Below are 26,934 nucleotides of genomic sequence, written 5' to 3'. Positions count from 1 at the left end.
CAACCCCAGGACTTCAGAGCTGTGTGTCTGCGTCACTACCTGCTGTGCCACCGCTTAAATGATTACATTAGAAGCCGTATTTGCTTTTCAAATTAAGTGCAGTACAGGTCAGATCAGAATAGAGTTTATTTACATAAATCAGAAGCAGTAACAAAAAGATGGTGTAATTCTAAATGAATAAAGGTAAAGGTTATGACTGTGGTACTAAAACCACATGCCTGTCAATGGTCCTTAACAGAAAAATTAAGTGCTGGATATTATGGACCATGCTAATGATGATGTTAAATTATAGTGTTTTTGACAAACTCACCAGTGTAGGTCTCGTCTCTGAAAGACAGGAACCTGTTGCCTCCTTAGACTCCTGTCTCCATTCATTCACTGCTCCATGTCTCTGTCCTAACTTCTGCTCAGTCTTCATAGCCTAAGGACATAACTCCAAGTCAGAGACTTTGCCTGTGGCAACCACTCTAATCTCCCATCAGTGTAGGATCACCTGCATGGTCAGGGTGAGGCTGAGCAGGGCTCTCATGCCCTATGACTGACTGCACTGCTTTAAGAGTGATCAGCACAGAGGGTTCCACCGCCAGGCTATTGTACCTTGTCAGTAGGCCATCCATCTATATCAATATTTTCAAATAAACACTTAAACGGCAAGCTAAATGGCAGGAATCAAGCAAATTACACTATTAATAGACCGCCTGGGTGCCACTTGCTCTCGGCGCTCCATTTTTCCCCTCCTCAAGCCTTTAATTGTGAGCTCCTGATTTGATTTTTAAAAGGGAAGCTTTAAGTGAAGGCCTGTTATACTTATTAAGAAGCCATTTCACAAGGATTAATTATCAAGACCAATTATTTGGGATTGTATCATGCGAAAGGTTAGCTGTAGGTGACAAGGGAGAGGAAACAGACCTGGGGCAATGCAGCCGGAGAGCGGCTGTGCATTCTAATGCCCTGCGAAAATGAACTCGCCCACAGAGCAAATTGCATTGACCTGGATCTCACGCGTTGATGGTGGAAAGGCAAATCCGGAGGAGAGCCTTTAACCCTTTGCCTGGTCAACAGAGATGCCTGACAGCTTTTAAATGGAGTTAGTTCTGTAGTGCTCTGCACTGAAACACTAGCTGAATGTGCTTAAACTAAGTTGGAAATTTTCAGCTCTGCTTCAAGGCAGTAGGTGTGTGTATAGAACTAAACCATCACTTACACTGCTGTGCATTGTTACACAGTGTGTTATACGGACGTATAACTCTAATGTTCCAACTCATTTACAAGCTTAACGTGGGATCTGCTCCATTTGGTCACTACTTTGTCCATCCTCTGGACCAGTTTGTTCACAACAAATTACTGAAAATGATCTCGTCGTGTCGTAGTAGTGTTCCACCAAAAATGCAGCAAAGGTCAGAAACAGGATCTCTGAGAGCCACTTGTCATACATTGTGTCATACTTTGTTTAGGTTCTCTCTTTGGTGTCGTCTTTGTCCTTGTGTTGCCCTTCTAGAAACTTCCCTACACCTGTCAGCTGCTCTCGTCATGTGACTGAAGCTCCCAGGTGTTTCTCATTTACCTGTCTGTTTTAAAGCCCGGATGCTGTTGGTCTTCGCTTGTTGTCCTGTGTCTTCTCTGTGTTATGTTCCGGTTTACGTCTGCGTCTCGGCATTTGCATCTATCTTTGTTTTTCATTTCTTGCACCCAGCATTACACCTCTGCTATAGAGAATATATAACAAAAAGTACCTTATCATATGGGCAGTAGTGTGTAAATGTGTACTAGCAAGATGGAGATAAAAAGTATGGGTTGCTAATGAAGTGGCCATCATTCATGGTGTGTTGAATTTTTCACTCTCTGATGCTCAGAGAATCATTAAGAAAGTTACACAGAGGTCAAACATTCGCCTGCTTCATCTAAAAGCCTTTTGAGCTGTACTGTTAAAGGGCATTCTACTTCTTTCCCCCCACATTTCTTCTTAGTTCAGCAGTTAAGAATTGTACTGTGTCATGCTGAGTGCTTTTTTTACGAAATAATTTTTCACAGGTGCTATATGAATCATGTGTTTAGTGCTTCTGACACCTACCTCTGAGAAACTCAATTGAAATTATCAATATCATTGCTGTTGAAAAAAAAACCCTCCATGAATCGTGTTTTATTTTTTTTATTAATGGCAGCTGCCCTCATTGTGTTACATGTTCAAGAATAAATCAATAAGAATGTGCCAAAATACTTCCATTCAGAGTTAGAAGCATGTTTGGAGATGCAAGCTTTTGTCAGAAGACATCACATTGCCCGACATTATGTTGGAGTGTTTACCTTTCAGCCCAGCCCAGCCCAGCCCAGCCCAGCTGCTGGGTATTACAAAAAGTATCATGAATCTGAAAGTTCACGCTTTGCGTCACTTCTTCAAAGCTCTGTGGACGAACTGTGTGGCTGGCCTGAATTAATCAGTCGCAGGCCAGAGTACAACAAGAGAGCAGTGCAGCAAAACTGTTTAAAAGTCATTGACTTGAGCTGATAGCATCACATCCAGGACTGCAAAGTTCTAGGGGCTGAATAAACAAATAAATAAGTAGAACAACAAACAAGCAAAGCCCAATCAATAGTATGACCAGGGCACTCGAATATCAGCCTTTCTTCTGAGGGCCATGGCCATGGAGAAGTAAAACAAACATCGTTTGTGTAAAGGTCTTCCAGCCCCGACGGGCTCAACCTGCCATTGATTATGGTGATGTTACTCATAGCAGTGTTTGGCCACCTGACAGGAGGAGAAACAGAGCTCTAATGTGTACAGATCATGTTTGACCATCAGCACAGAGAGAGGGGCAATCTGCCTGGGACTCCAACCTTGGAGAATGGTTTCCGGCTGAATTCATAACCACGGCGCAAGCTGGCTGCCTCCCGCTTCTGTTCATTCTGCATTCATCTGTTAAAAGCCCCATCGACAGAAACACAAGTCAAAATGTAATTAAATGAACAGGGAGGGAAGTTCAATATGTAATAGGTTTCAAATGAATGAATTACTTGGAGGACGTGAAGTTGCAGTTCCACAGCGTTTTACTGTTCGGAATTCCGTTAAACGCTGCAAAATTCCAGGGTGCAGCCCTTGGTCCACGGACACAAAAGAGAACCATGTGAGAAGAAGGACAGAGGAGGTGGAATCAAGACAGAGGAGCAGGAACGAGAGGAGCAGCATGCTCCATCATTGCTCTGGCAGCATCCACTCTCATCTGCCGGCATGTTCCACTCACTGCACACCTCCTCTTTACCAGGAAATCATTCATGGCACTCCATCTATTTCTCCAGCTTTAGAACAACCTGCACCGTCTACAACAGCTGCACTGTGTGAAGCACTAATGCCACATTGACTCAAAAGTAGTGCTTCTCTCTTTGTCGGTGAATGTCAACTTAAAGCGATATTTTGACAAAAGATCAGCTGTTTTTCCTCTAACTTCAAATGTAGTCAGTCGGCCAAGGCTTCTTTAGTATCTGAGGTTTACTTCTGTAATTTGGCACCGGAACCAAGTAATGGTAGTTTATGGCCACTGAGTTGCATCAACACTATAATTATTATTATTATTATTATTATTATTATTATGTAAACATATATAGACTTGGCCATGTGGTGGTTCAGACTCTGTATGGCAAAGGGATTTCTGTACAAATGGATAAAATTCAGGCCCCAAGATGGCTGCTACTCCTTTTTCCTCTCCCAGAGGAAAATTTATTGCTCAGATGCTGTTTATTCAAATGTTGTTTTTTAAGGCCCAGGAGACTTAGGGCTTCCTTTAAAATTCCTTAGGAGAAATAGCATTAGACGAAACAGAGACATGAGACACTTCCGTCCCTGGTGAACACTATAATAGTTACATCATTAAACCTAAGTAGGCTCTTAATCTTAGAGAAGAGAGAAATGGTTGAGTTGATCTTAAGGTTAATGTTTTCAAATAAATAAAAATAACCTGAGCATATAACACTATGTGGAATAATTTGCAGTAAATATATGTGGACGACAGGAGACTTATACAAAGTCTCCTTTGTCTTTAGATCTGATGTCATTGTTGTGTGGGAGAGACTAAAGGGATATTAGTGATTCTTAATCTTTTAATCTTCTCTTATTTATTTATTTTTTTAAAAACCTTGTTTTCATCCCAGTTCATGTCCAATTCCCAACTGACTACAAAGCTTGGAGCATAATCCTTCATAGGACTGTATACACACACACACTTGGTCTATACAATCATTATGACCTCCATATGGTCAGATCATAGTACCATTTTTATAGATAACTATGTCATACAGTGCTTGATGCCATTTAAAACACTTAAGACTGGTGTGCATAAGTTTTCATTAGTTGACCTCATGGCTCCTGTGTTAAATGAAGAAAAAATAGCAAACTTTGGACACTAAAGATACCTCAGATCTATTCAGAGGACAGAAAAGTGACAAATGTCAGTTTCAGAAAAAAAAAAGATCCCAGAATAAATAAAAATGTTCACATGCGCTACCAGTCATGGTGTATGGAATAAAAGCGTCTCCTCCACAGTCATGTTTTTGCAAGAGTGTGTGTGGTGGTTTTGTGAGGAAGAGCACAAGAGACACAGGCCGTCAAACGCCTTCATATAGTCCTTACCCTCAGAGCGACCGTCATGCTCCCACGACTTTACTACTTTCACGCCTCTTATTCTCTAATTCCAGCTGCACCTGGGCCTCCTCTGCAGACACACACACACACACACACACACACACACACACACCCTCCCTATTCGGTCCTCACTACTGCAGAAGAGTAGGTGTATATACACACATTGCAGGAACACATTAAGACTTCTCTGCTGGGCCATTCGACAGCATGAGCACACATAAACAGGGCCATGATTTTCAAATAAGTCTGTTTTGAAACCACTGCCTCCAGAACGAGTCTTTCCTTTTATGCTTTAAAATGATTCCTAACTGTGTAAATCTCAGATTTCAGAATGGATTCTTTTGCGAGATCTCAGATTACACTACGATTATTCCTGTGCACTCCCGGATTAGTGTTAAAATACACTGAAAAGTACACATATGGCTGCAGATACCATAATGCAATGCAGAAAAACAAATGATGAATGATATAATGAAACAGTAAAACAAAGTTTGTTTATGATGTAAAACACTGTTTTGGTGAAAAAGCATAAACATATATTGAACATCTCAGAGTGTGTCCAGTTGACTGATTAGTTTTTTAAATTAAGTGCTAAACATTTTAAAACATATTACAAGACATACAATTATTTGCTGTTTGACAGGCCCTTTTTTTATTATTAATAATAAAAAAATAAAATAAAATAAAATAAAAGAGCAGTCAAACAAACATTAATCAGTAAAGTCATGTTAAAATAAACCCACATTAAAAGTGAGCAGTTAAGGCCTGTTTAGCGCAGTGAGATGTTATTATGGCACAGGGGCAGCATTCAGATACAGCAGCCGTGAACCAACTTATCTGCCTCATGTAGCAAAAATCAACGGATTCCGTTCTTTATTAAATCTGACCCAGTACCTAAATATATCAAGGTACTTTAATGCCCGAGAGCTTCGTCTAAATTGGGAGACATAAATAACCCCACATGAGTACACTGGATTTACAGATATTCCCTCATTCGCTGTAAACTGTATTAACACATTCAAATCACTCTTTCAAGCAGCCTATATATTTCTTCACAGGTTGGCTTCACTCTCTAATAAACCCACTGCTAAACATTACGCTGAGGCACAGAGTTCAATCACAGTGCATTCCTTTAGACATTTTATGTGGTGAAAACCTGTGGTCTATTACCACCCCCACCCCCTCTGTTCTTAAGACAACGATGATCTTTAAACTAATACAAATCTGTATTTCCGTCACTTTAAAGAAGAATGATTGATTCTGAATAAAAAGAACACAAACACAAGTACAACACAAGTTCCCACACACAAAAAAACCCTTTTAATTTCTTTGGAGATGTGTTATTTGCAGCCTGTCAGTTGTAATACTGTCTGTATTGATTTCCTTGTCACCTCTGTATACTTCCCTGTGTTTGATTTTTGTGCTACAGTAAGAAGAGTCTTCCTTAAACCACTATGATCTGAGTGTAATCCAGGAACAGCAGCTACAGTTATTACACTTCTAATGCATCAGTGCCATCTAGTGGAGTCAGACAGAGTCTCCTCCACTGGGTAAGACACTCGCATCAGGTCAGTGGCAAAAGGAAATCAAAAACTAATAAATATAAAGAGAATCAATTTCTGCACTTGTCTAAATCTTCCCAGGTGAAATGCCAGTGTGTTAACTATTGTGTTAGTTTGGCAGCATTGTGTAACATCACTGAGGCTCAGTGCGCATGGCGAACACTGCCCACCCGGATCTGTTACTGATTAACAGCCTCACCATTCACCCACAGAGAGGTCAGCTGTGCTGTCTAGGTCAAACCGCAACGGCTAAGGAATTACCAGTGATCTCCCAATGACAGGGACAGTGCTTAGACTTTCAGGGTCAAAGCAACATCTTTTGCCATGGAGTATAACTGCATACAAACTGCACACATACATTCAGATTCATCTGCTCAGGCCTTTCTCCAACGTAAGCACACAACAAAAATATGGTGAGTCAATGCTGGATCCACGCTGGCTCTAACTTATACAAAAACATGGTGATTCAATCGCGGAGTCATGATGACACATCCTTTTCCTCCAAAGAGATACAGAGAGCTACATTTACAGCTTTTGGCAGAAGCTGTTATCCAAAACAGTGTAAAATTCCACCAACTGGTGTTAAATCATTTAGGTGTTTCTGTAAAATGTAGAACAGCGGCTCAAGTTACGCATTATTCTTTATGTTTCTTCTTGCTTTTTTCTTTGTACTGACAGCTTTTAAATGGAGTTAGTTCTGTAGTGCTCTGCACTGTTATTATGCTGTAAATATGATTGCACAGCATTAGTTGTCCCACAGGACTCTGTCTCTGGGCCTATTTTATTTTTTGTTCTAATGAAAGTCTTGGATGTAACATAATTGTGTAAACGGAACTCTTTTAAAACTTTGGCTGTTTTAAGTGGCACATCTGCTTCTAAAAATATATATTAGCCTTCAAAAAATAAAACAAAGCACACCTAAAAAAAAAATAAAAGCAAATCTACCAGCTAATCTAATTATTTTGGGAAATAATTGGCTGTTCCTCAAAGACTGCTGAAGTGCTTGCATTACCACGATTATGCATAGCCTTTTGATTTACCTGCCAAATACCTTTAGACATCAGTTAAGATGCAGGATTGTAGAGCTCCCATTTCTCCTCACGTCTCTCACTATTAAAAAACAAACAAACAACATACACCTTGTGCTTGCAAAATTATACCAGCTTTCACACTGTGAAAATACCAGGAACAACAGTTCTGTCCTAACATATAAGTTCACAGCACAGCACCGGAGTACATCTGTGATTTAATTAAACTTCAGTTGGTTTCCTCACCTTGCGGCAGTCTCCCTGCAAAAATAAACCTATGGGTGAGAGAGTCATCTTGCACAATGCTCCTTGGTAACGGAACTCAGAATCTACTTAAAATGCATAGAGATTTTTACCATGTCTCTCTGCACTGTTCTTCATTGGCTGTAGCTAATGTTCTTGTCTTACTTGTCGATACACATGAAACTAGCATCATGAACTGAGTCTGATCACACCCACAGATGCCTGAGTGTGTTTTTATTGTACTTCTGTTCCCTTGGTCCTGATCAAAGGAAAACATTATATAAGTTCTGGTTCTCTTAGCGTTCACACTGACACATTAGACCCAAATAATTTAAACAAAAGTTTATACCAAGAGAAAATTCACAGATGGAGTTACAGATTTTATAATGTAGATCTGATGAAAATAACTAGCATAAGAAGCTTTGTGTGTGTCTTGACTTATCCAATTAATATTCTAGAGCAATAAGCCCTGAGAAACAATAAACCCTGAATGTTTAACTAATGTGGCTTTGACAGTTTTTCAGACCAGGGTTCGTTTTTGTCAAACCCCACCTGCCAAACCTAAACACACCCTCAAATATCTTATGTCTGACGACACACATTTAAATTACAAGACAAAGCAAAGCTCATTGATTCCAAAGATGCATGAACTTCTCTTCATATTGATTGTGTAACCAAGATCACATGAGAGGGTGTCAACGGTGGGTGATGGGATATGTTACAGAAATGATAAAGTTCTCTGCAAATTTGAATCACACATGTAATATTAAGGTTAAACTAGTTTTGAGGTGGTCAGACCTTCAGCGGGTCTTTTGAAGAACAAAGACAAGAGACATTCTAAGAGATTAGGTTTTTCAATCAAAATGTGAAAAGCAATTATCTACTTCAGAATCAAAATGAAAAGGTCTTCAATGATTCAAGAGGTCATCAAGAACAGCTCCTGGCACTAAACAATCTCACTGATTAAATCACACAAAGAAAGAATCTACCGTACCTCACCAAGGAGAGCAGAGTCTGGCAGAACTGAACTGACAAGTGTCTTACATTTGTCCCTGACACTGGCTCAGACTTTACTTGTTTTTCGGATTGGGGCCATATTAAGGCATTCAGTGCTCTTTTGGAAGCAAACTCTAGAGAGTTTTACCAGATTGACTTCATTTAGTTAGATATCCACTGGTAAAAACATTCATTCATTCATTATCTGTAAGCGCTTATCCAGTTCAGGGTCGCGGTGGGTCCGGAGCCTACCTGGAATCATTGGGCACAAGGCGGGAATACACCCTGGAGGGGGCACCAGGTCCTTCACAGGGCAACACAGACACACACACATTCACTCACACACTCACACCTACGGACACTTTTGAGTCACCAATCCACCTACCAACGTGTGTGGACTGTGGGAGGAAACTGGAGCACCTGGAGGAAACCCATGGGGACACAGGGAGAACACACCAAACTCCTCAAAGACAGTCCCAAATCCCAATGCATGCCAGGACACCTTAGACCTTTAGTTTTAAGACTTCACCAACATGTGGGTCCATCATACTCTTTTAACAAGCTAATTGTTGTTAAAAGGAGCAACATGTCATGTTTACCACCAAAACATATCTAAATGAAGTGATGGTTTATTATTTTGTTTACATTATTCTTTGCTGTTAAAGTGCAACTTATATGAGCTGAAGAATTGAACAGTTCTGTAGTCCCTGATTGAACCAGTTACTGCTTCATAGAGCAGGTACCCCACACTGGGTCAGACATGTTTTAAAAAGTGTGGTACAGATTCTAAGATATATACAGACCTCTGGATAAAGTTTATTGACTGTTTTGTTACAAATATTCATTGGAAAAAAATGACTAATTTATTTTTATGCAAGTATACCATATACCATTTATTGTGCGAGGATGTGGGGCACCTTTTAGAAATTGTTATAAATGACAAACTTTTCCATATTTATGGAAACCAGCTCTGACAAAGGGCCAGAGCTCCAGCACCATGGACAGCTCTGGTCTTTACACAGAGAGGGAAAGAGGTTCCACCCTATCAACAACACATACATATACACACTTTACTGATTTTACTGCAGCACAGCAGGCATGGTCCTACTAGGCCATGGTGCAGTGGAAGGACTGTATTCCCATTCCCTATTTACCTTCAACAGTGTATATCACGGTATAGCAAAAATTCCCCATTCTGCAATTGTGATAAAATTATACAATTTTATATTTAATTTCAGCAATTATATTTACTTTATATTTTTATCCAGTAGGTGTGGTATCATTACCTATTCTTTTTCCATGCTCATATCCAAAACAAATTATACAATATGCATATACCCAGAGCAACTTTTTATAATGTTAAAGAGGCTAGTTGAACACTGGGTAACACTAAGAACACTAGTTTGCACCAACATTCAGGATTGTTAAAGGCTAGGGCTGGGCAATTAATCAAAAACTAATCGAAATAGACTATCAATACATAATACACAATCAACATAATCATGTCTGTATCGATTATATATATTATTTGTATTCTGTTATGTCCCCACTGTGTGTTCATGTACTGTCCCTTTAAAACCACGCGACCAAAGCACAATCACACGCCAAATATAACAGTGCTCAAAAAAAAAAAAAAAGAACAGAACAAGCTCCCATCAACATTACAAAACATATCCCAGATTTATTACTGGAGCAGATTTACAGTACAAGCCTCATCACTGAACTATGAGGGTCAAAAATACAAAAACAAAACAATTGTTCATTAATCGTAATCATGGTAAAATTTACAATTAATCATGATATATATTTGTGCTCATATCGCCCAACACTATTAAGATCATTGTATTCCACGCCTTGTCAAGCTAGCACCTCATTTCACCCAGGCCACTTCATTTAGCTGGGTCATACACTTCTTTATGTTGCTTTACGTTATTTCCCTAGACTTCTTTAGGTCGCTCTATGTTATTTCCCTTGACTGACTGCTAATGATATCATGCCAATTGTTATCATTACTTGTAGGCCAAGTATTACAGATGAAGCAATAAAAATCCTGTACACCTGGCCTCCCTTAGCAACCGTCCCTGCAGCAGGTAGACCAGTCATTTCATTATTCTGTCAGAAACAACTCACAGGAAGAGACTACAAGCTCCTAATGGCATTCTTTCTCTCACAAAGCTAGATATAAAGCCCAGAACATAACCTATATTGGTACATAGCTCTGAGGCTGTAGGTACACTGGGTAATTTAAGCACATGGCCAAAAGGCAGGAACATATGCTTGAGAGATGGGAATACACAGTGGTGGGTTAGTATCAGAGGGTGTGTGTGTGTGTGGGGGGGTGTGGGTGTGTGGGGTGTGTGTGGGTGTGTGAGAGAGAGAGAGAGAAGCCAACAGCTGGCCAGTGGCTTGCGTGTCTATCTGCAAACAACTGAAACTAACATCACACACAAAAAATCATAAGAATTCCACTTGCTTTGCTCTGTGTCATATGGCTTGTCCGTGAGCGCCCTCTTATGGATATTATTTTTAATTTCAGGTATCTATCCACACAAATACATGGACCATGCAATTTCCTAAATGGTCATTTCTGCATTTTCCTTTCCTGATGTCCAGTTTTGAACTTCATATACGTTTACATCACACAGTCAGACACAACTAATTGTACATTAACATTTTCAACTTCAATATCCACTATAATTAAATAGGTTGCTTTGGTAAGGTGATTTTCTGACTTAAAAGTGACATTTATGATTTTAATCAATTTTTTAAATAAAATTCTGAGGATATTTCCATACCATGCTAACTCTACAGAGATGAGGATACTGCTCTATTCCTGTTCCATTGGTGGTTGGTATTGACTGTTTTTTTTTTTTTTTTTTTTTTTTTCGATATACTTAATGTTTTAATGTCCCCACAATCTTAATCATCCCCTTTAATACACAATAATATGATTCGGTTTTCTGTGTATTCTATGTAAAAGACTTCTGTTCTGACTGGCTTCCCAGTATTGTTGCCTTGTTCAGGAGCAGTCAAGGCTGAAACACTTCAGCGTCAACTGCCAGTAAAACCTGGCAAATATATATATATAACACAAATCGTAAGGATTTTGAAAAACGTAAAACTATAAAGGGCTTTGATCTGAAAAATGAACAATACATAAATTTATTCAATATGTTAGCTTAACTAGGTGATTATTAAAATATAAGCTAATTATTAATTAAAAGTAGAGCTGCCTACAGCAGTGATCTGCCTAGGTAGGCACTGACTGCTTAGACAGCTGTTTAATTAGGCAGCGCTCTAACGGTCGTCTGTCCTCATGAGGCACATTATTGAGACGCTCTAGTTAAAGAGCGATTGCGTCACGACTTGTTCCCGCTCAACGCACGCAACCAGTGTTTTTTTTCTACCTCAGTGGCTAGCGTCACCCCAGTTTCAGCGCGGAGGGTTCCGTTTTTTTTATTTTTTGCTCTGGGAGAAGAGCGAAATAGAAGGGAGTTGTTCTGTTGTTGCATCATGGGATTATTGCCTTATCGTAGTATACAGCATAATTAAGTGTCTAAGAATTGGGACCGTCTACGTAAAATACTCACTAGTTAGACAGCTCACTAGGTTTTGGGACAGACCCTATATTTTTTTTATCCTTATCTCTTACACTGAAGCTTGCGTTCAGAGACCCATTGGATGGATTTAAAAGAATTTTGTGGAGTTTATATAGCTCTATTGTTTGTTGTCATTAAAGCAAAGGAGGGCACATACCAAACACTGAGAAATTATGAAATTCATGTAAATATTTCAGAGACAGAGAGAGATTCTAATTAAGCAGTTATGTTTCTATTAAATCAGAAATCTATTAAAAATTCCAGAGTCAGTTTTCAGATCACGAGACCACACAGAACTGTGGACAGGTTTAAGGAATGCACTAAGCACAATGGTTAGCTTTTCAGATTGAGGTTATTAAGCAGTGGAATGATCAACCTTTCAACACATGCACTCTCTGTTTGTAGTTCACACCTGCCATAAACACGTCCTCCCATGCTGATGGCTCCAGCTAGACTTTATCAGAGAATACCATTTTCAGATCCCACCAAGAACTCATGGGCTTTATCACAATAGTTGAATGAATTTGCCATTTCCCATCTGCTCCCCATGGTTTAACTTGATCTCTAGCCCATGAGCTCAGTAAATACACTGACACAGTTGACTAACAGGCGAATTTACACGCCTGCCAGATCAGACAAAACCAAACACTACAGATAAGAAATGGAAGCTTAGTTTAGTGCAGCCTTGGTGATGTGTGGAGGAGAAGACGCTTTGTAATTCCGGAAAAAAAAAAAGGTGTTGTCAAGACAATATGTGCCAGTTCCAAAAATAAAACTAAAAGAACACCCAGAACATCACAGATATCATCTGATCCAGGATAATCACAATTACACTGCTTCTTAACAGATGCATGCATTGTAAGGCAAAGGATAGGAACCCTGAAATATTTATTAAAAAAATAATAACACAAAAATAATTTGTTGTGTTTTTAAACTCAACTTTGGCAGGTACAGAAGCAAAAAATGAGCTTTTCTCACAATATTGATATGATCTATGCAGAGGTCAGGAGGTCACAGATTCTAATATTAGAAATCAAATCAGCAAGGTAAGGTCAGGTTTCCATCAGCTGAAGGACATCTGGAGGTCCACAGACCTGACAATCAATGTCAATATAGGTCTTTTAATAGCGTCATGAAGGTGGTCTTAATTAATGGAGCTGAGACCTGGAGAATCACTGCCTCCACCATGAAGAGAATCCAGACATTCATTAACACATGCCTTAGAAGAAGAATTCTTTAGATTCGCTGTTCAGACAGAATCTATAATAAAGGATTGTGGCAGTAAACAAGACAGCAGCTGGCAGAAAAAAAAGAGATCCTCCAAAGATGCTGGAAGAGGCTTTGGCCACACACTCCAGAAGCCTGCATGCAGCACAAGGCAGGCCATCACCTTGAACCCACAGGGGAAAAAGAAGAAGGGTTGCCCTAGAAATACATGGCTCAGCGACCTGGGGGCACACATGAAAAGGACAGGTCACCACACTTGGGTATATCTTGAACTAATGGCTTAGGTCCGGGATGGCTGGAGAGAAATTGTTGGCAACCTATGTCCCATGCAGGGCCACAGGCGAAAATGATGGCAGTGGTGATGGTTATAAGGCATTAAAATAATAATAATAAATAAAAATGTATGCTTGTGTAACTGAAATTGTTTTAATCCAAATTCTCTGTGTGAAACAGCAGACTTATGTGTGTGTGTGTGTTTCAAATAACAGCATATCAAAACATTTCCAATCAACTCCTTCTGTCTGCAGACCGCAGAGAGGAGACAACCAAGACCAACTGAATAGAGGGGGTGCATTGTGAAAGGTGAAAGATATGCAAAAGAGTGTTAAACAAATGGTAAAATGACTCATACTGAGAACAGGATGCATTAGAATGCAATTGATGTGCAAAGAAAGCAAATGGAATGTGAACAATGGTAACTTGGTTCGTAGCCATGTAAGGTAAAGAAATGAGAGCTATGGTATAAAGCACCACAGGTATAAAGATGCAGTTTGTTAAGCGGGTCAGAGAGAGAGGAATAGCATTCTCTTTCATTAAATAAATTGTTGTTTTACTTGATGCAGACTCAGAGACTCCGCTTTCTTATATCTGTCATAAATTTTCCACTACACTTGTTTTTCATAATATTGATGGGCTTTGCTAAAACAGGGACTACTTTTCTCACAATGCTGACTAAATATAATGCTTTTTTTTTCATAATACAAACTTACTTTTTGGAAAATAATCACTTACTGTATGAAAACAATGAAACACTTTGCTGACATTTACATTGTTTTTCAACATCAAAGTCAAAGCGTCAAGTCAGGATTTCAAAATTTCAAGGAGTCCAATGCTCAACTCCAACAATTAGTATCCTCACTTACCAAATAGTTAAACAGTATGAATAAATGAAAGTTTATTTAACACAGTGCTAAGCATGCCCCTATAAACAGTTTTGGAGTGGGTTGCAGGCTCAGATTCTTGATCGTTATATATACAAAATGCAATCAAGCTAGGTAGTGAAAACATTGGAAGTCTTTTCTTTGTACTTTTTGTATTTTAAACAGATATCATTTAAGAGAATTAACAAATCACAGATTCTTGCTTTAATGCATTTTACAAAACAATTCCCACTTTTGTAGGATTGGTTTTTAATTGCAGTAGTCGTTCAGACCAGTGAAGTATAGGTCAAAGCATCTCCAAAAAAGCACTTCTTGTTGTTCTTGTGCCCAGCTGTGGTTCTCGGGTTCAAGAAGGATTGTGGGCTGAGACCATATTCTCTGCTAAATTAACCTACCGTTTTCTAGGACCTAAATTATATCTCCGAACGTTTAATGTGTTTTCCGTGAAAGGAGAAAGCCTCTGTGTATGTCCTGGTGAAGTTAAGTCTGTGTGAGAGTCCAGGTTGATACAACTCTCCAAATTTTATTTTTCTGAAGTGAGCAATGAAACAATTCAGCTCTCTGCTCACTCTGATTGGCTCGAAAAGAATCCACCCCCACCGCGATCTGATTGGTTAGGTCCTCGGGAGCGAACCCTCTGATTGGTTGTGATCCTCGTTGTATCCGCTGTACGTAGTCGACGCGGTGTTGTTGTTGCGTTTTGGGAAGATCTGTGTTGAGTTTAACGGAATTCAGCCGCGTCCCGGGTTTGTACAATCTTTGGAATAAAGGCTTATAGAGACTCTCTGTGCTGTACGGGGATTATCATGGTGTGTGTGTGCCGGTTAAACTGTTGTCACTGTTCGAGAAATGCTTTTAAATCTAGAAGTGATGTGTCTGTCTCAGAGTGGCCAGTTAGCCAGCTAACTAGCTAGCTTTAGCTATGCTGAGTGTTGTGGCCGATTATCACATCTGTTTTTCCATGTTTTTAGATGTTTGTATTCGAGACTGTTCTGGCAGTGAATCTCCGGAGTCTTCAGTGTTTTAAAAATCGATTTTTTCCCTGTTACACAAGTGTAGAGGACTGGCCATAGTTAGTCATTTACAGGCGAGTATAGTCCGTGTTCATTGAGGCTGAAATTGGCTTCTTATTCCCCAGCTGCTTATTAGACATTCCGTTCCGTCTTAAATGTTGCAATATTGGTGCCATTTGTAGGTCACTTTCTAACAATTACGACAATGTTATGAGTATTAATGGTTTTAAAAAGTTTGTACATTCCTCTATACCTTTTTAAAGTTTGATTTTGTTTGTGCTGATGCTCTTAAAGAAAAATAACCTCTGACATATTCTGGTAAGTGCAGATTGATAAGAGTAACAGTTATTCAATATTATTAGAATTAGAAACAGCTAGAAGACTGAAGTTTTGATTTAGATATAAGCTGCTGTCCCTTCAGCTAAATGGAGAATCCTCCCAAACACAATGCACAATACATGCTAAGCTTATCCTTGTCTGTATGTGTAAAAAGAAAAATGCACCATTCATCTCAATTCCTATTCCATATTCTCAGGATCCAGAGTGGTTGACCATGGCCTCGGACTCCCCGCGCAGACCAAGTCGCTGTGCTGGAGGAGTTGTAGTTCGAGCTCAAGCTGCTACGTAAGAACAAAAGCCCTTGCTTTCTAATAATCTGTATTGTGCTCGTGTGTTTTTGTGAAGTCAGTATTAGCTGTTTTGTCTTTTTATGGATTACATGCTTCTTCTTCCCATTTTAATTTAGTGTTGAACTGTTCCTCTGCAGGACCAGGGTTCAGTACTTATTTCCCAGCTCTGTCTTGCCCAAAGAGTTTGCCAGTTCACGTCAGAATTAACTCAGATGTGTCTGAGTAGGAATATCACCAAAAGCCCCATAAATACTGGAGTTTTACACCTTGGTTTTTAGTAGGACTCAGTATGTGTTACCCAATAGTCAATACATCTTACTGGGAACATTTCTGTAGATTCTGTGTGTAGAAAGTCCAGAAGTCAACATCTGAGATGTTGATGATTGTCTGAATGTGCAAATGTGGCTGTATTTAGGGCTTATGAAATAAATATGTCCAAAATTTAAAATTTGCGACATTATGCAGCAGCTCTCACCCCCAGGTTATATATTGATACCTTCATATGCAATGTTCCTTTTCTATCAGAAGATTTAGGATATTTGATGCGCTGCAGAGGAATGTTCTTATGTTCAAAGATCGATAAAGACAACTACTTTGAATCGTTATATTTCTCTATGTTAAACATTGCTTATAAAATGAACAACTTTTACCAACTGTTTTGATAAACTATTCACTGTGTTGGAATATGTGCTTGTTTCTACACAACTTTGATGATTAAGTGCCAACAAACATGAATATCGGTGTAACATAGTTAGGTATTGTGATATAGATTTACTCTGATTGACTATAATTCTAGGTTAATAAAAACGTCTCGGTCGATAGCCTTATTATTTTCATGCTTTAAGGCTTTAAAAGTCCAGTTTTGCACTGCTGTATTTGTCAGCTGTTATATAAATTATAATGTTTCATAATGACGTTTGTTTGTTTTTACAGGGAACAGTCTTACATGGAGAGTGTTGTTACTTTTTTGCAAGATGTAGTTCCTCAAGTAAGCTTTTTTAAGTTAATTAAGTTAGATTTTACCAGCATCTATTGTGTTTATTTACCTCTAATTTAAAGAATGTTTTTTAATAAATATAATCATTATGTAAGTGTCAGATTGCTGATTATTGTAAACTAAACAATGTTAAGTTTTAAACCTTTATTTTGTTTAAATTCATTGAGACAATTATGTTCCCAGAAAACAGTATTTATCCATTGTTATCAGTGCAATATATAAAATATTATTTTTTACTGATGTCAAAATCTTGTAGGACATGCTTTATAAGCAATATATTATTGCTTCATCTTGAAGCTAAGCTGTATGCATTATAAATTAAACGTTGACTTTGTTTATATTTGTTATTCCAGTTTTACTGGCAAAGAATCAGCAGTTCATGAATAATAACAAGCATATAATTGATTACTTAAGAACTCTAAGTTGAATTAAGCACAGTTTCCAGTTATTTGGTAATGTTTTAGTAGTAATTTGGTATCCAGCAGTAATATTAGTATATTTATACTTAACATGTTCAATTAATATTTTATACCTTGTCTTTTTAAAGACTTTTATTTTCTTCCCACAGGCATACACTGGGGCACCTCCAACTGATGAAAAAGAAAAAATCATATGGGTTCGTTTTGAGAAAGCTGACATTAATGGTATGTTCCTCTTTTGAATAATGTTACCTATACTTTGGGCGGCACGGTGGCACAGCAGGTACTGTGTCGCAGTCACACAGTTACAGGGACCTGGAGGTTGTGGGTTCGATTCCCACTCTGGATGATTGTCTGTGAGGAGTGTGGTGTGTTCTCCCTGTGTCTGCGTGGGTTTCCTCCGGGTGCTCCGGTTTCCTCCCACAGTCCAAAAACACACGTTGGTAGGTGGATTGGCGACTCAAAAGTGTCCATAGGTGTGAGTGTGTGATTGAATGTGAGAGTGTGTGTGTTGCCCTATGAAGGACTGGCGCCCCCTCCAGGGTGTATTCCTGCCTTGCACCCAATGATTCCAGGTAGGCACTGGACCCACCGCGACCCTGAACTGGATAAGCGCTTACAGATAATGAATGAATGAATGAACCTATACTTTACTTTTCCTGTCACCTTCTCATATCTTTCTTTTCCATCTCCAGTATGCCAACTCTCAAAACATAAACTATATGCTATACTTGAAATCACCAGTCTAAATTAGGCCTGTTATCAGTGAGAAGGTATTTCAACAGATAAAAGCATTTTCTGCCTAAATTGTAGTTTTATATACATGAACAGAAAAATGGTCATGCGGGAAATGAGTTCCCACTCTAAAGCATGCTGCTGAATACTGGTACTGTACAGTTAAGGCACAAAGACCTAACAAAAACCAACACAGACCCTATAATTCTGCCAGCTGGAATTATAAAAATAAAAGCTTAGCCAAATAAATCATTGTGAAATGGAGGGAGGACATTTTAGAGCAGTGAGAATAAGGTGAATAAGGTTCTAGAGCAGGGTTACTCAACTGCATATTTTGCATCCATTTGCCTTTCTGGATTTTGTAATTAGTGATAGTTAAGTGTGCAGTTGCTTTAACATATCCAGTTATTAGTAGATTCTCAGGCCCTTCATGAGTTGGTTGAGATTTATTCGAGCAAGGAAAAATAGAGAGAGAACAGCAGTGTGTCTGCAGGACTATATTTAACTATAATATGATTTATCTAAGGCTGGCACAGCAGGTAGTGTCGCAGTCACACAGCTCCAGGGACCTGGAGGTTGTGGGTTCAAATCCCGCTCCAGGTGACTGTCAGTGAGGAGTTTGGTGTGTTCTCCCCGTGTCCGCATGGGTTTCCTCCGGGTGTTCTCCCACAGTCCAAAAACACATATCTCTAAAGTGTCCGTAGGGGGGGGGGGGGGTGTGCCCTGTGATGTACTGGTGTCCCCTCCAGGGTGTGTTCCTGCCTTACTTCCAATGATTCCAGGTAGGCTCTGGACCCAACGTGACCCTGAACTGGATAAGCATAGTTTAACTGGATTATAACTGGATAGTTATAATGTACAAACATCATTTCCAGAAATATTGAAAACTAATTTGTTGAATTACTATAGTTTTTATTTAATTATAAAAATACAAATAAAACATTTCTAATTTTTTCACTGACCAACTTGATTATCCATCCATCCATTCATTATCTGTAACACTTATTAGGGTTCAGGGTCACGGTGGGTCCAGAGCCTACCTGGAATCACTGGGCGCAAGGCAGGAATACACCCTGGAGGGGGCACCATTCCTTCACAGGGCAACACACACACACTCACACCCATGGACACTTTTGAGTCGCCAGTCCACCTACCAACGTGTGTTTTTGGACAGTGGGAGGAAACCGGAGCACCCGGAGGAAACCCATGCAGACATGGGGAGAACACACCACCTCCTCATAGATAGTCACCCAGAGTGGGAATCGAACCCACAACCTCCAGGTCCCTGGAGCTGTGTGACTTTGATTACGTTTTAAGCAGGTGAAAGGAGCTTCATGAGACAATTGTCATAAAAAGGGGGAAAATGAGACAACAATGACCACAGACTGCTGAGCAGCTCATGACTTGTGCACAGAAAAAATAGGCAAATGTTGCACTGGAAAACCTGCAACATTTAAAAGACAATGTGATGTGACCCAGTGGTAAATATGGACCTCTCGCAGCTTTTTTTTGAGTGTGTTTCAGCCATCAATTATAAAACTGTTTGGACACTAAACAATCACTGGATTGTATCTACATTCATTGTCCATTTTATCAGCTCCACTGACCATATACTTTGTAGTTCTACAATTACAGACTGTAGTCCATCTGTTCCTCTGTATACTTTCTTATCCCCATTTCACCCTGCTCTTCAGTAGTCAGGGCCCCAACAGGACCACAATAGAGCAGGTATGATTTGGGTGGTGACTCATTCTCAAGTGGTGAAATTCCAAAATGAAATTGTCACGTCCAGTGTATATAGTTGATCTTTTTTTTTTTTTTTTTTTCTTAGAAAGGTTTGGCCAATGAAAACTGTGCTTTTTTGATGGTTCATTTCTCAGCAGGGAGATGAGTGACAGAGCTATGTTTTCACCCTGACATTTATGCAGCTATGCCAGCTATGGAAAACTGGAGCTTGACAGCAAACATGAAAGCTGTTTATACAATGTCTTCTTCCGTTAGAGTCTTAAATGTATAGTTAGCCCTCCAGATAGTTGTTCTTGTTAGACGCATGGCTCATTTCCCTCCATGAGTGATTTCATTACACATTTGACTATATAAATATACAACAAAAAGACATAAATTAGTCTTGTGTACAGCAGGCCATTATGGCATTATCTGGATGCTTGATATTTAAAAATATATATATATTTCAAGTCTGCTATCTCCTTCATCATTTAAACAAATGACCCATTTAACTTCATGGCAGTCAGCTATAACACCCACTGCTCACATCCTCTGTACCAGTGGTGCTCAATTATTTGATCTTATTTTTAGTTACAAATCTTTGGTAAGCTGCTTCTGATTTATTTATTTTTTCTTCTTTGTAATATTTATTGATTTTTATAGAATAAATATGTCAAAGTTATTGATGGAAAAATATTTAAAATGTGGGAAATATTCAAGCGATAAGTTAGCTAATTCGGTGGATTGGTGACTCAGAAGTGTCAGTGTGTCAGTGTGTCGCCCTGTGAAGGACTGGCGCTCCCTCTAGGGTGTGTTGCTCAGTGATTCCAGGTAGGCTCCGGACCCACCGTGACCCTGAACTGGATAAGCCTTTACAGACAATGAATGAATGAAAGTTAGTTAATTATATGTGCAGGTTTTAAATTCAGTTCTTCAGTAAATATATCAGCCAAACAGCCTCTGAGCTACAGGTTGAGCTCATCAGCATAGCCATAATTATTAGTTTGTAGGAGGTTCATTATGCTATTTAGCCTTCACATGTACAAATCTTTTATCTGTAAACTGACTAGCATTGCATCCCATTTGTCTTTGGCGGCTGCTGAAAAGTGTTTTTTTTTTTTTTTTTTCCTGTCTCCTCTCCTGTGCCTAGATGTGGCTCGCTCACCAGAGTTTCTGGAGATGCACGGCAGTGGTGCTGACCCGCCTCTGTGTCTGATGATTGGCTACACAGATGGAATGCAGATTTGGAGCATATCAGTGAGTGCTTTTAAAAACTTACCTACTGATGGTACTGTTGCTTATGATAAAGCTGATTTATGTAAATTGCCACCTTTCTGATTGGCCCGGTATTGTTTCTTTTAAAATGCATACCATGGTGAAGCATTGGCTGAATTGAGCATTATACATTTATCCACAAATAAGCTTAAAAACTGCTGTTTGTGTATATGAACTATGTCTAAAATCTAAAATAATGTTCACAGTTACCAGAGCAGAGTAGGAAAATATCACATACCACACACAATTCTTATTTCTGTTGCCAGTGCTTGAGCTAGGAGTCAGAGCATTAATGGTCCTGCCTATTGCTCATTCACTTCATTATGCTTCTTCTTTCATCTTGTGTTCACTTTTGAATCCCAGGCAGGGTATCATAATTGTGTCTGGTCCTGTTTTTTCTCTCTGTCCCATGTCTGGGGCATGATTGTGACTACATGTGCAATTCCACGTTTCATCCACTTGATGTCAGTACTGTCAAAGGCAAGGATTATTATTAAAGCGCATTTGTTGGTTGAAATATTGAATGCAAACCTTTCAGCTGGTTGTTCTAACATCACTACTGAATACCAAAGAACTTGAATAAATAAACGGTTGTGTATTATAAAAGCACCGAGGTTGAATGTGCAGTAAAATAATTATAATAGGTATGTACAACTAAGGCAAGGGTTAATGGAGTAGAGAGAAATTACAGAACAACTAACATTTTCTTAAAATCGATGCTCATTCCTAATGACAGTGATCCTGACATGATTAGAAGTGAAGTTGATGAAGAATATTTCAGAATATAAATGTATTCTTTGTCATGAAAAATTTAAATGTCAAATTTGAAAATGAGCTGTAATCTAAAATAGAAAAGAAGCCAACTAATTAAATTTTGATGGTTATAGCTTTTAAAAAAATAGCAGAAAGTTTAAAGTCTCTTAATTTGAATGACTTTAGCACAGCTTTGCCCACAAGACAGCAGCAGTTTCTCATACTGGTTGTTTTCTACAGCTCAGTAACTGTGTAGCCGTAACTTTGCAGGAATCTGTGCAGGCCATTTTATTATAGCAATGTTAAGAGCTCCCGGTGACTGTCTGTGGGGAGTTTGGTGTGTTCTCCCTGTGTCTGTGTGGGTTTCCTCCCATGGTCCAAAAACACACGTTTGTAGGTGGATTGGCGACTCAAATGTGTGTGTGTGTGTGTGTGTGTGTGTGTTGTCCTGTGAAGGGCTGGCGCCCCTCCAGGGTGTATTCCCGCCTTGCGCCCAATGATTCCAGGTAGGCTCTGGACCCACCGCGACCCTGAACTGGATAAGCCCTTACTAATAATGGATGAATGTTAAGAACTGTTTTGCAGTGTGACATTGTCTTGTGTTAATATTTTGGGCTGATTGGGAGAAACTTGCAGGGAAGGACTGTCATGTAGGCAAAGTAGCTTCTGATATGCTTTAGCACTTACCTTGCCCTGGGGTTGTATGAGGCCCTTCTCCTGATTAAAATAAATAAATAAATGCTTCCTCCCTTAAACTTAACTGAGTTTTTCACACACGCTGGAGTTCAGTTATTAAACATTTAACATAATGTTTGCCATTTGATCCAGTGTAATTAAATTTGCTCTCATCACTTAAAGCAAACTTTGGACCAGTTCTCCTCTGTCCAACCGCATGCTCCTCAGCAAGTGTTACTCTGATCTTTTCATTGGTGGCTCATTTACTGTGCAGTGGGCTCCCAGTCTGAATTCCCTCAGACAGCGAGACACTGTATGCCAAACAGAACATTTCCCATTCAGGGCTAAATTGGAGAGCTGTTCCAGCTGCAGTGTTGAACGGATTCCCTGAGATTCTGCATATGATTTTGTTCTCTTAGGCATTTGTCGTACACGGACGACCAACATTTTGCGGCACTTGAATGAATTAGTGTCAAATTTAAAGAATCTTGAAATCAGGCACTTTGAAATGATAATTTCTCATGCTATGGTTGAAAGTTTCATCCTTCAGCCATATGTCACATGGTTGTAGTCACTTTGGAGAACACGATTTTGCCTAAATAGGTTTGGCCAGTTAAGAAAATGCGTTAGTTCCAGGTGCCACTTTAGAGCCAATATCTGTGAAGTATTGCAAATAATGAACCCCCCCATTCACGTGAAGATATATTTAAATGGGATGACCAGTAATTAAAAATTATTTATTTATTGCATCTATTCTTTTCTCTTATTTCCATTTTCTTTTCTTTACCCTTTCCCTTCACTTGTTACATATCATTTGTGGTCTGTTTTTTCTTGGGTCAGTGTAAGTGTTGAAAGCTGCAGAGTTTCTGGTCGTGAGTGACTGTGGAGTGTTTTTGACAGTTGCTACACTGACACCCTCTGTAATGGTGTTGAATGGAGGAGGAGGAGGATCAGGGCGAATGCGCCCTGCTGGAGTGTGTGCTTGCATGTTTGTGGAGTGTGTGCATTAACATCTCCTCAAAGAAAGATCTTTGGCTAGAGAGGTGTTGTGCTTCGGCAGAAGATAACAGGCAGATTGTAGTGGGTAAACGCAAGGAGTGGAGAGGTGCATGGTGCACTGAGGTGAAAATACAGCTGATGTTCTAAAAACATTTCTTGCTTTTCTCAGTTAGCATGAACAGCGCAGCAGGCTACACGTGTTCTTTAGATGTATAAATGAATACGAAAAACAAAAAAGATATGTTCTATAAATGAAATCATTAGTTAATATTCATTCGTGTACTAGGTTTAGCTTAAATTGGTTTAACTTTACAACTTTGAGCAGGTTTATTTCCCCTCTTTTTAAAGGCTAAGCACCACTTAATGGACCTCCATGAATATTTCACATTATTGTAGTTACTGACATATATAAGTATGAATTAAAATGAAAATAGCATGTTTAATTTGCTTTAAAACTGACAATTTTATTAAATTGACGGAAAACCCCGAGCTCGCTACGGAAATTCTTAAACGCAACCGTGACGTCACTGGTGGACAACAGCTGAACAACGCCGCGGTAAAACACCGTTATGACTAACTGTTATGACAGTATCTAGCTCGCTAAATAACCAACATTATTCATGACAATAGCCTAGCAATAAGCTAAACTCAAATTTAGAGGTACCGTTATTCTTGTAAATGTGATCGCTTGAAGTGGAGCTTGAATTCATCCGACACTTTAAACCTCCGTAATGCAGCTACGTAGCCGAGTATAATCTGAGCACCGAGTTTAGCAAGTCAAGCTAACGTTAACTAACACCAACTAAAACAGGCGAAGTAAGTGTCCTTACCCTGTTTACCTCCATGTTACAGAGGCTCTTGAACACCTTTCGTTGGTTTCCTTACATGTCCATATTGTTGGAAAAGCGCCAGTGAAATGAGCACTACAGGTAACGGAGTGAGCGGATGGTCCTTTCCAAAGTGCCCGTTTAAAGTGGACAAATGTACTGGATATTTTGGGACTTTTGGGCCATTTGCGGGGACCAATGGTCTTTTAAACCTTATTTCTAGAATTAGTAAGAAATAACATGTTTTCTAACTATCAATAAACATAAGTTAGGAACTCTAATTCCACTGTATTTATTTGTTTGACACTTTCATATAGCTGGTGCTTAGCCTTTAAAGGAGGATCTGTTATCGTTTATTATATTATTACCGTTTACGTTATTATTAATGTATATGTTGTAAAAATGAATATTGAATTATTATAATTATGTCAAACTAGTGCTGGGCGATATGAGTGTAAATCAGTATCGCAATTAATTGTACATTTTACCATGATTATGATTAATGAACCATTATTTTGTACATTATTAGTATGCTCCAGATATTGTTTCTAATGTTGCTGGGAGCTCATTCCTCTCTTGTTTTTTGAGCACTGTTCATAGTTGGTGTGTGATTGTGCTTTGGTCACTGAAAAGGCTTTCTTCCTCCTCCCCCTCAGTGGTTACATTTGACTTTCTTTGGTGCGAGCTGCTCAAGCCCTATTTCAAACATTTGCAAACTTTAGATTAAATTAATATTAATGATCAATGTGTCAAAGCTACACTTGTAACAGGGTTTCTTGTACAAAAATGTTTACCTTGCAGTTTTTTAGTGCAAGGTTAGTGTTTTACAGACCTCAGCAGCCCAGGAGAGAGGCTTATAGCTTATCACCAGCATAATCTCCAGCTTGATGCTGGCCTAATCAACACTCATCTGTCTACTTTCCTCACTGTTCTTGAATCAAACTCAACTTTAAATTATTCAGATATTTTGCACCAGCCCCACTGCAAATTCCAGATGTATAGCTTTGTGATTTATTTATTTTTTTGGTGTGAATTTAATCAGCATTCATTTGAATGAATGTTTGAAAAGAACAAAACAATAAGTAATTTTGCATATTGACTGTCATCAAACATAATTTAATAGTGGAATACTTGTAGAGGAAGACAAAGCTTTTGAACATGAACACTAATGTGAAATGACAGTTGCACTAATGCAAACCTTGCAATCTGGTAAATTCCATTATTCTTTTGGCCTATTTGCCTGTGAAGGATTTTGTTTTATGTTTTTTCTTTCTTTCTCTGCTTAGGATATATTTCTCTCTCTCTCTCTCTCTCTCTCTCTCTCTCTCTCTCTCTCTCTCTCTCTCTCTCTCTCTCTCTCTCTCTCTCTCTCAGTGAGAGTGAGAGTCGACCTGCTGTATTTTAGATGACATGTTAATCTCCCTGCTTGCCTGGCAGCCACTTTTAATAAAAACATGACTGATCCTTCTTTCTGCAAAAGCTACTAATTGTGCAAAAGAGCGATCATCCTCTGGTGGGATTATCTGCTTTAGACACATGGATTATGCGCAGTAATGTGATAATGCACATTCTTTGTAATTTAACACACATACGCACACATGCACTTATATACACACCCGAACAAACATTGCAAATGTTTGGTGCTTTAAAACAAAAGCATACCATGGCATTATTCTAGAGGCATCAGTCAGGCCTAATGGGACTCATGAACATTTATTTATTTATTTATTTATTTATTTATTTGTTTATTTGTTTATATATTTATTGCATGTCTTCATGTAGATCATATAGTTTGCAATGTGTAGTATAACTGATTTAGCTTTTGTTTACATACTTAGTTATTCAAATAAAGTGTCAAATAAGTTTTAAATGTAGTGTATGCGCGGGTTTTTTTTTTTTTTGGGAATGCACAAATGTGATCATCCAAAGGTCAAAAACGATATCACGGGTATGTCCACATGAGTGCACTGACACTGGAATTTATTTTCAGAATATAGTATTTTCATGCTATATTTTTGCACAAAATATTCTATTATGGTCACCAGTGGCCCTATATTTTATGGGGGCAACGCCCAGTTATTGCTCCTCTGTGGGAAATGTTGAGTGGATGATAAGGCTGTATCATTGCATTAAGCTGGTGTCTTTCTGGAGTGCTCTAATGTGATGTATAGGATATAAAATATAATGCCATAGCTTAATATGGCTTGTAAAACCGATGACCCTATGAGCTGTTACAGGCTTTGCTGAGGAGCTTACTTACTTTATGCCATTTATTCTATGTCCTCTGTCAAACTCTTGAAATAAATGTCAGTGTTTGTGCTACATGCTGCAGCTTTATGGCTATATTAGAATAGCATCAATTCTGTGAAACTGGGAACGAGGGAGCAGTGTTTCTGAAATTTGTTCTTAATGCTGTTCCGAATGTTGTTTTCACTCTGA

The 26,934-nt window shown here is 38.9% G+C and overlaps 1 protein-coding gene across 8 annotated transcripts in view; it reads left to right on the top strand.

The window, feature by feature from the left end:
• The first annotated feature begins 15,122 nt into the window (after positions 1–15,122).
• bcas3 (BCAS3 microtubule associated cell migration factor) overlaps positions 15,123–26,934 on the top strand; it is a 253,815-nt gene continuing 242,003 nt past the window's right edge. For 4 of the 8 annotated variants that reach the window (XM_066664482.1, XM_066664472.1, XM_066664522.1 and 1 more), the window contains exons 1-5: positions 15,150–15,257; positions 15,997–16,085; positions 17,024–17,078; positions 17,656–17,731; positions 21,117–21,223. In XM_066664482.1, coding sequence (XP_066520579.1) covers positions 15,255–15,257; positions 15,997–16,085; positions 17,024–17,078; positions 17,656–17,731; positions 21,117–21,223 — 330 coding nt within the window. In that variant the 5' untranslated portion in view covers positions 15,150–15,254. Of the gene's footprint in view, positions 15,258–15,419; positions 15,536–15,760; positions 15,780–15,996; positions 16,086–17,023; positions 17,079–17,655; positions 17,732–21,116; positions 21,224–26,934 lie in introns of those variants that run through there. The other 4 variants (XM_066664500.1, XM_066664508.1, XM_066664491.1 and 1 more) reach the window with 4 other exon arrangements.

The sequence above is a fragment of the Hoplias malabaricus genome, chromosome 1 (assembly GCF_029633855.1).
Source record: "Hoplias malabaricus isolate fHopMal1 chromosome 1, fHopMal1.hap1, whole genome shotgun sequence".
In the NCBI taxonomy this organism is placed as follows: Eukaryota; Metazoa; Chordata; class Actinopteri; order Characiformes; family Erythrinidae; genus Hoplias; species Hoplias malabaricus.
The sequence above is the reverse complement of the archived record's forward strand: the minus strand, read 5'-3'. Positions and strand labels throughout refer to the sequence as shown.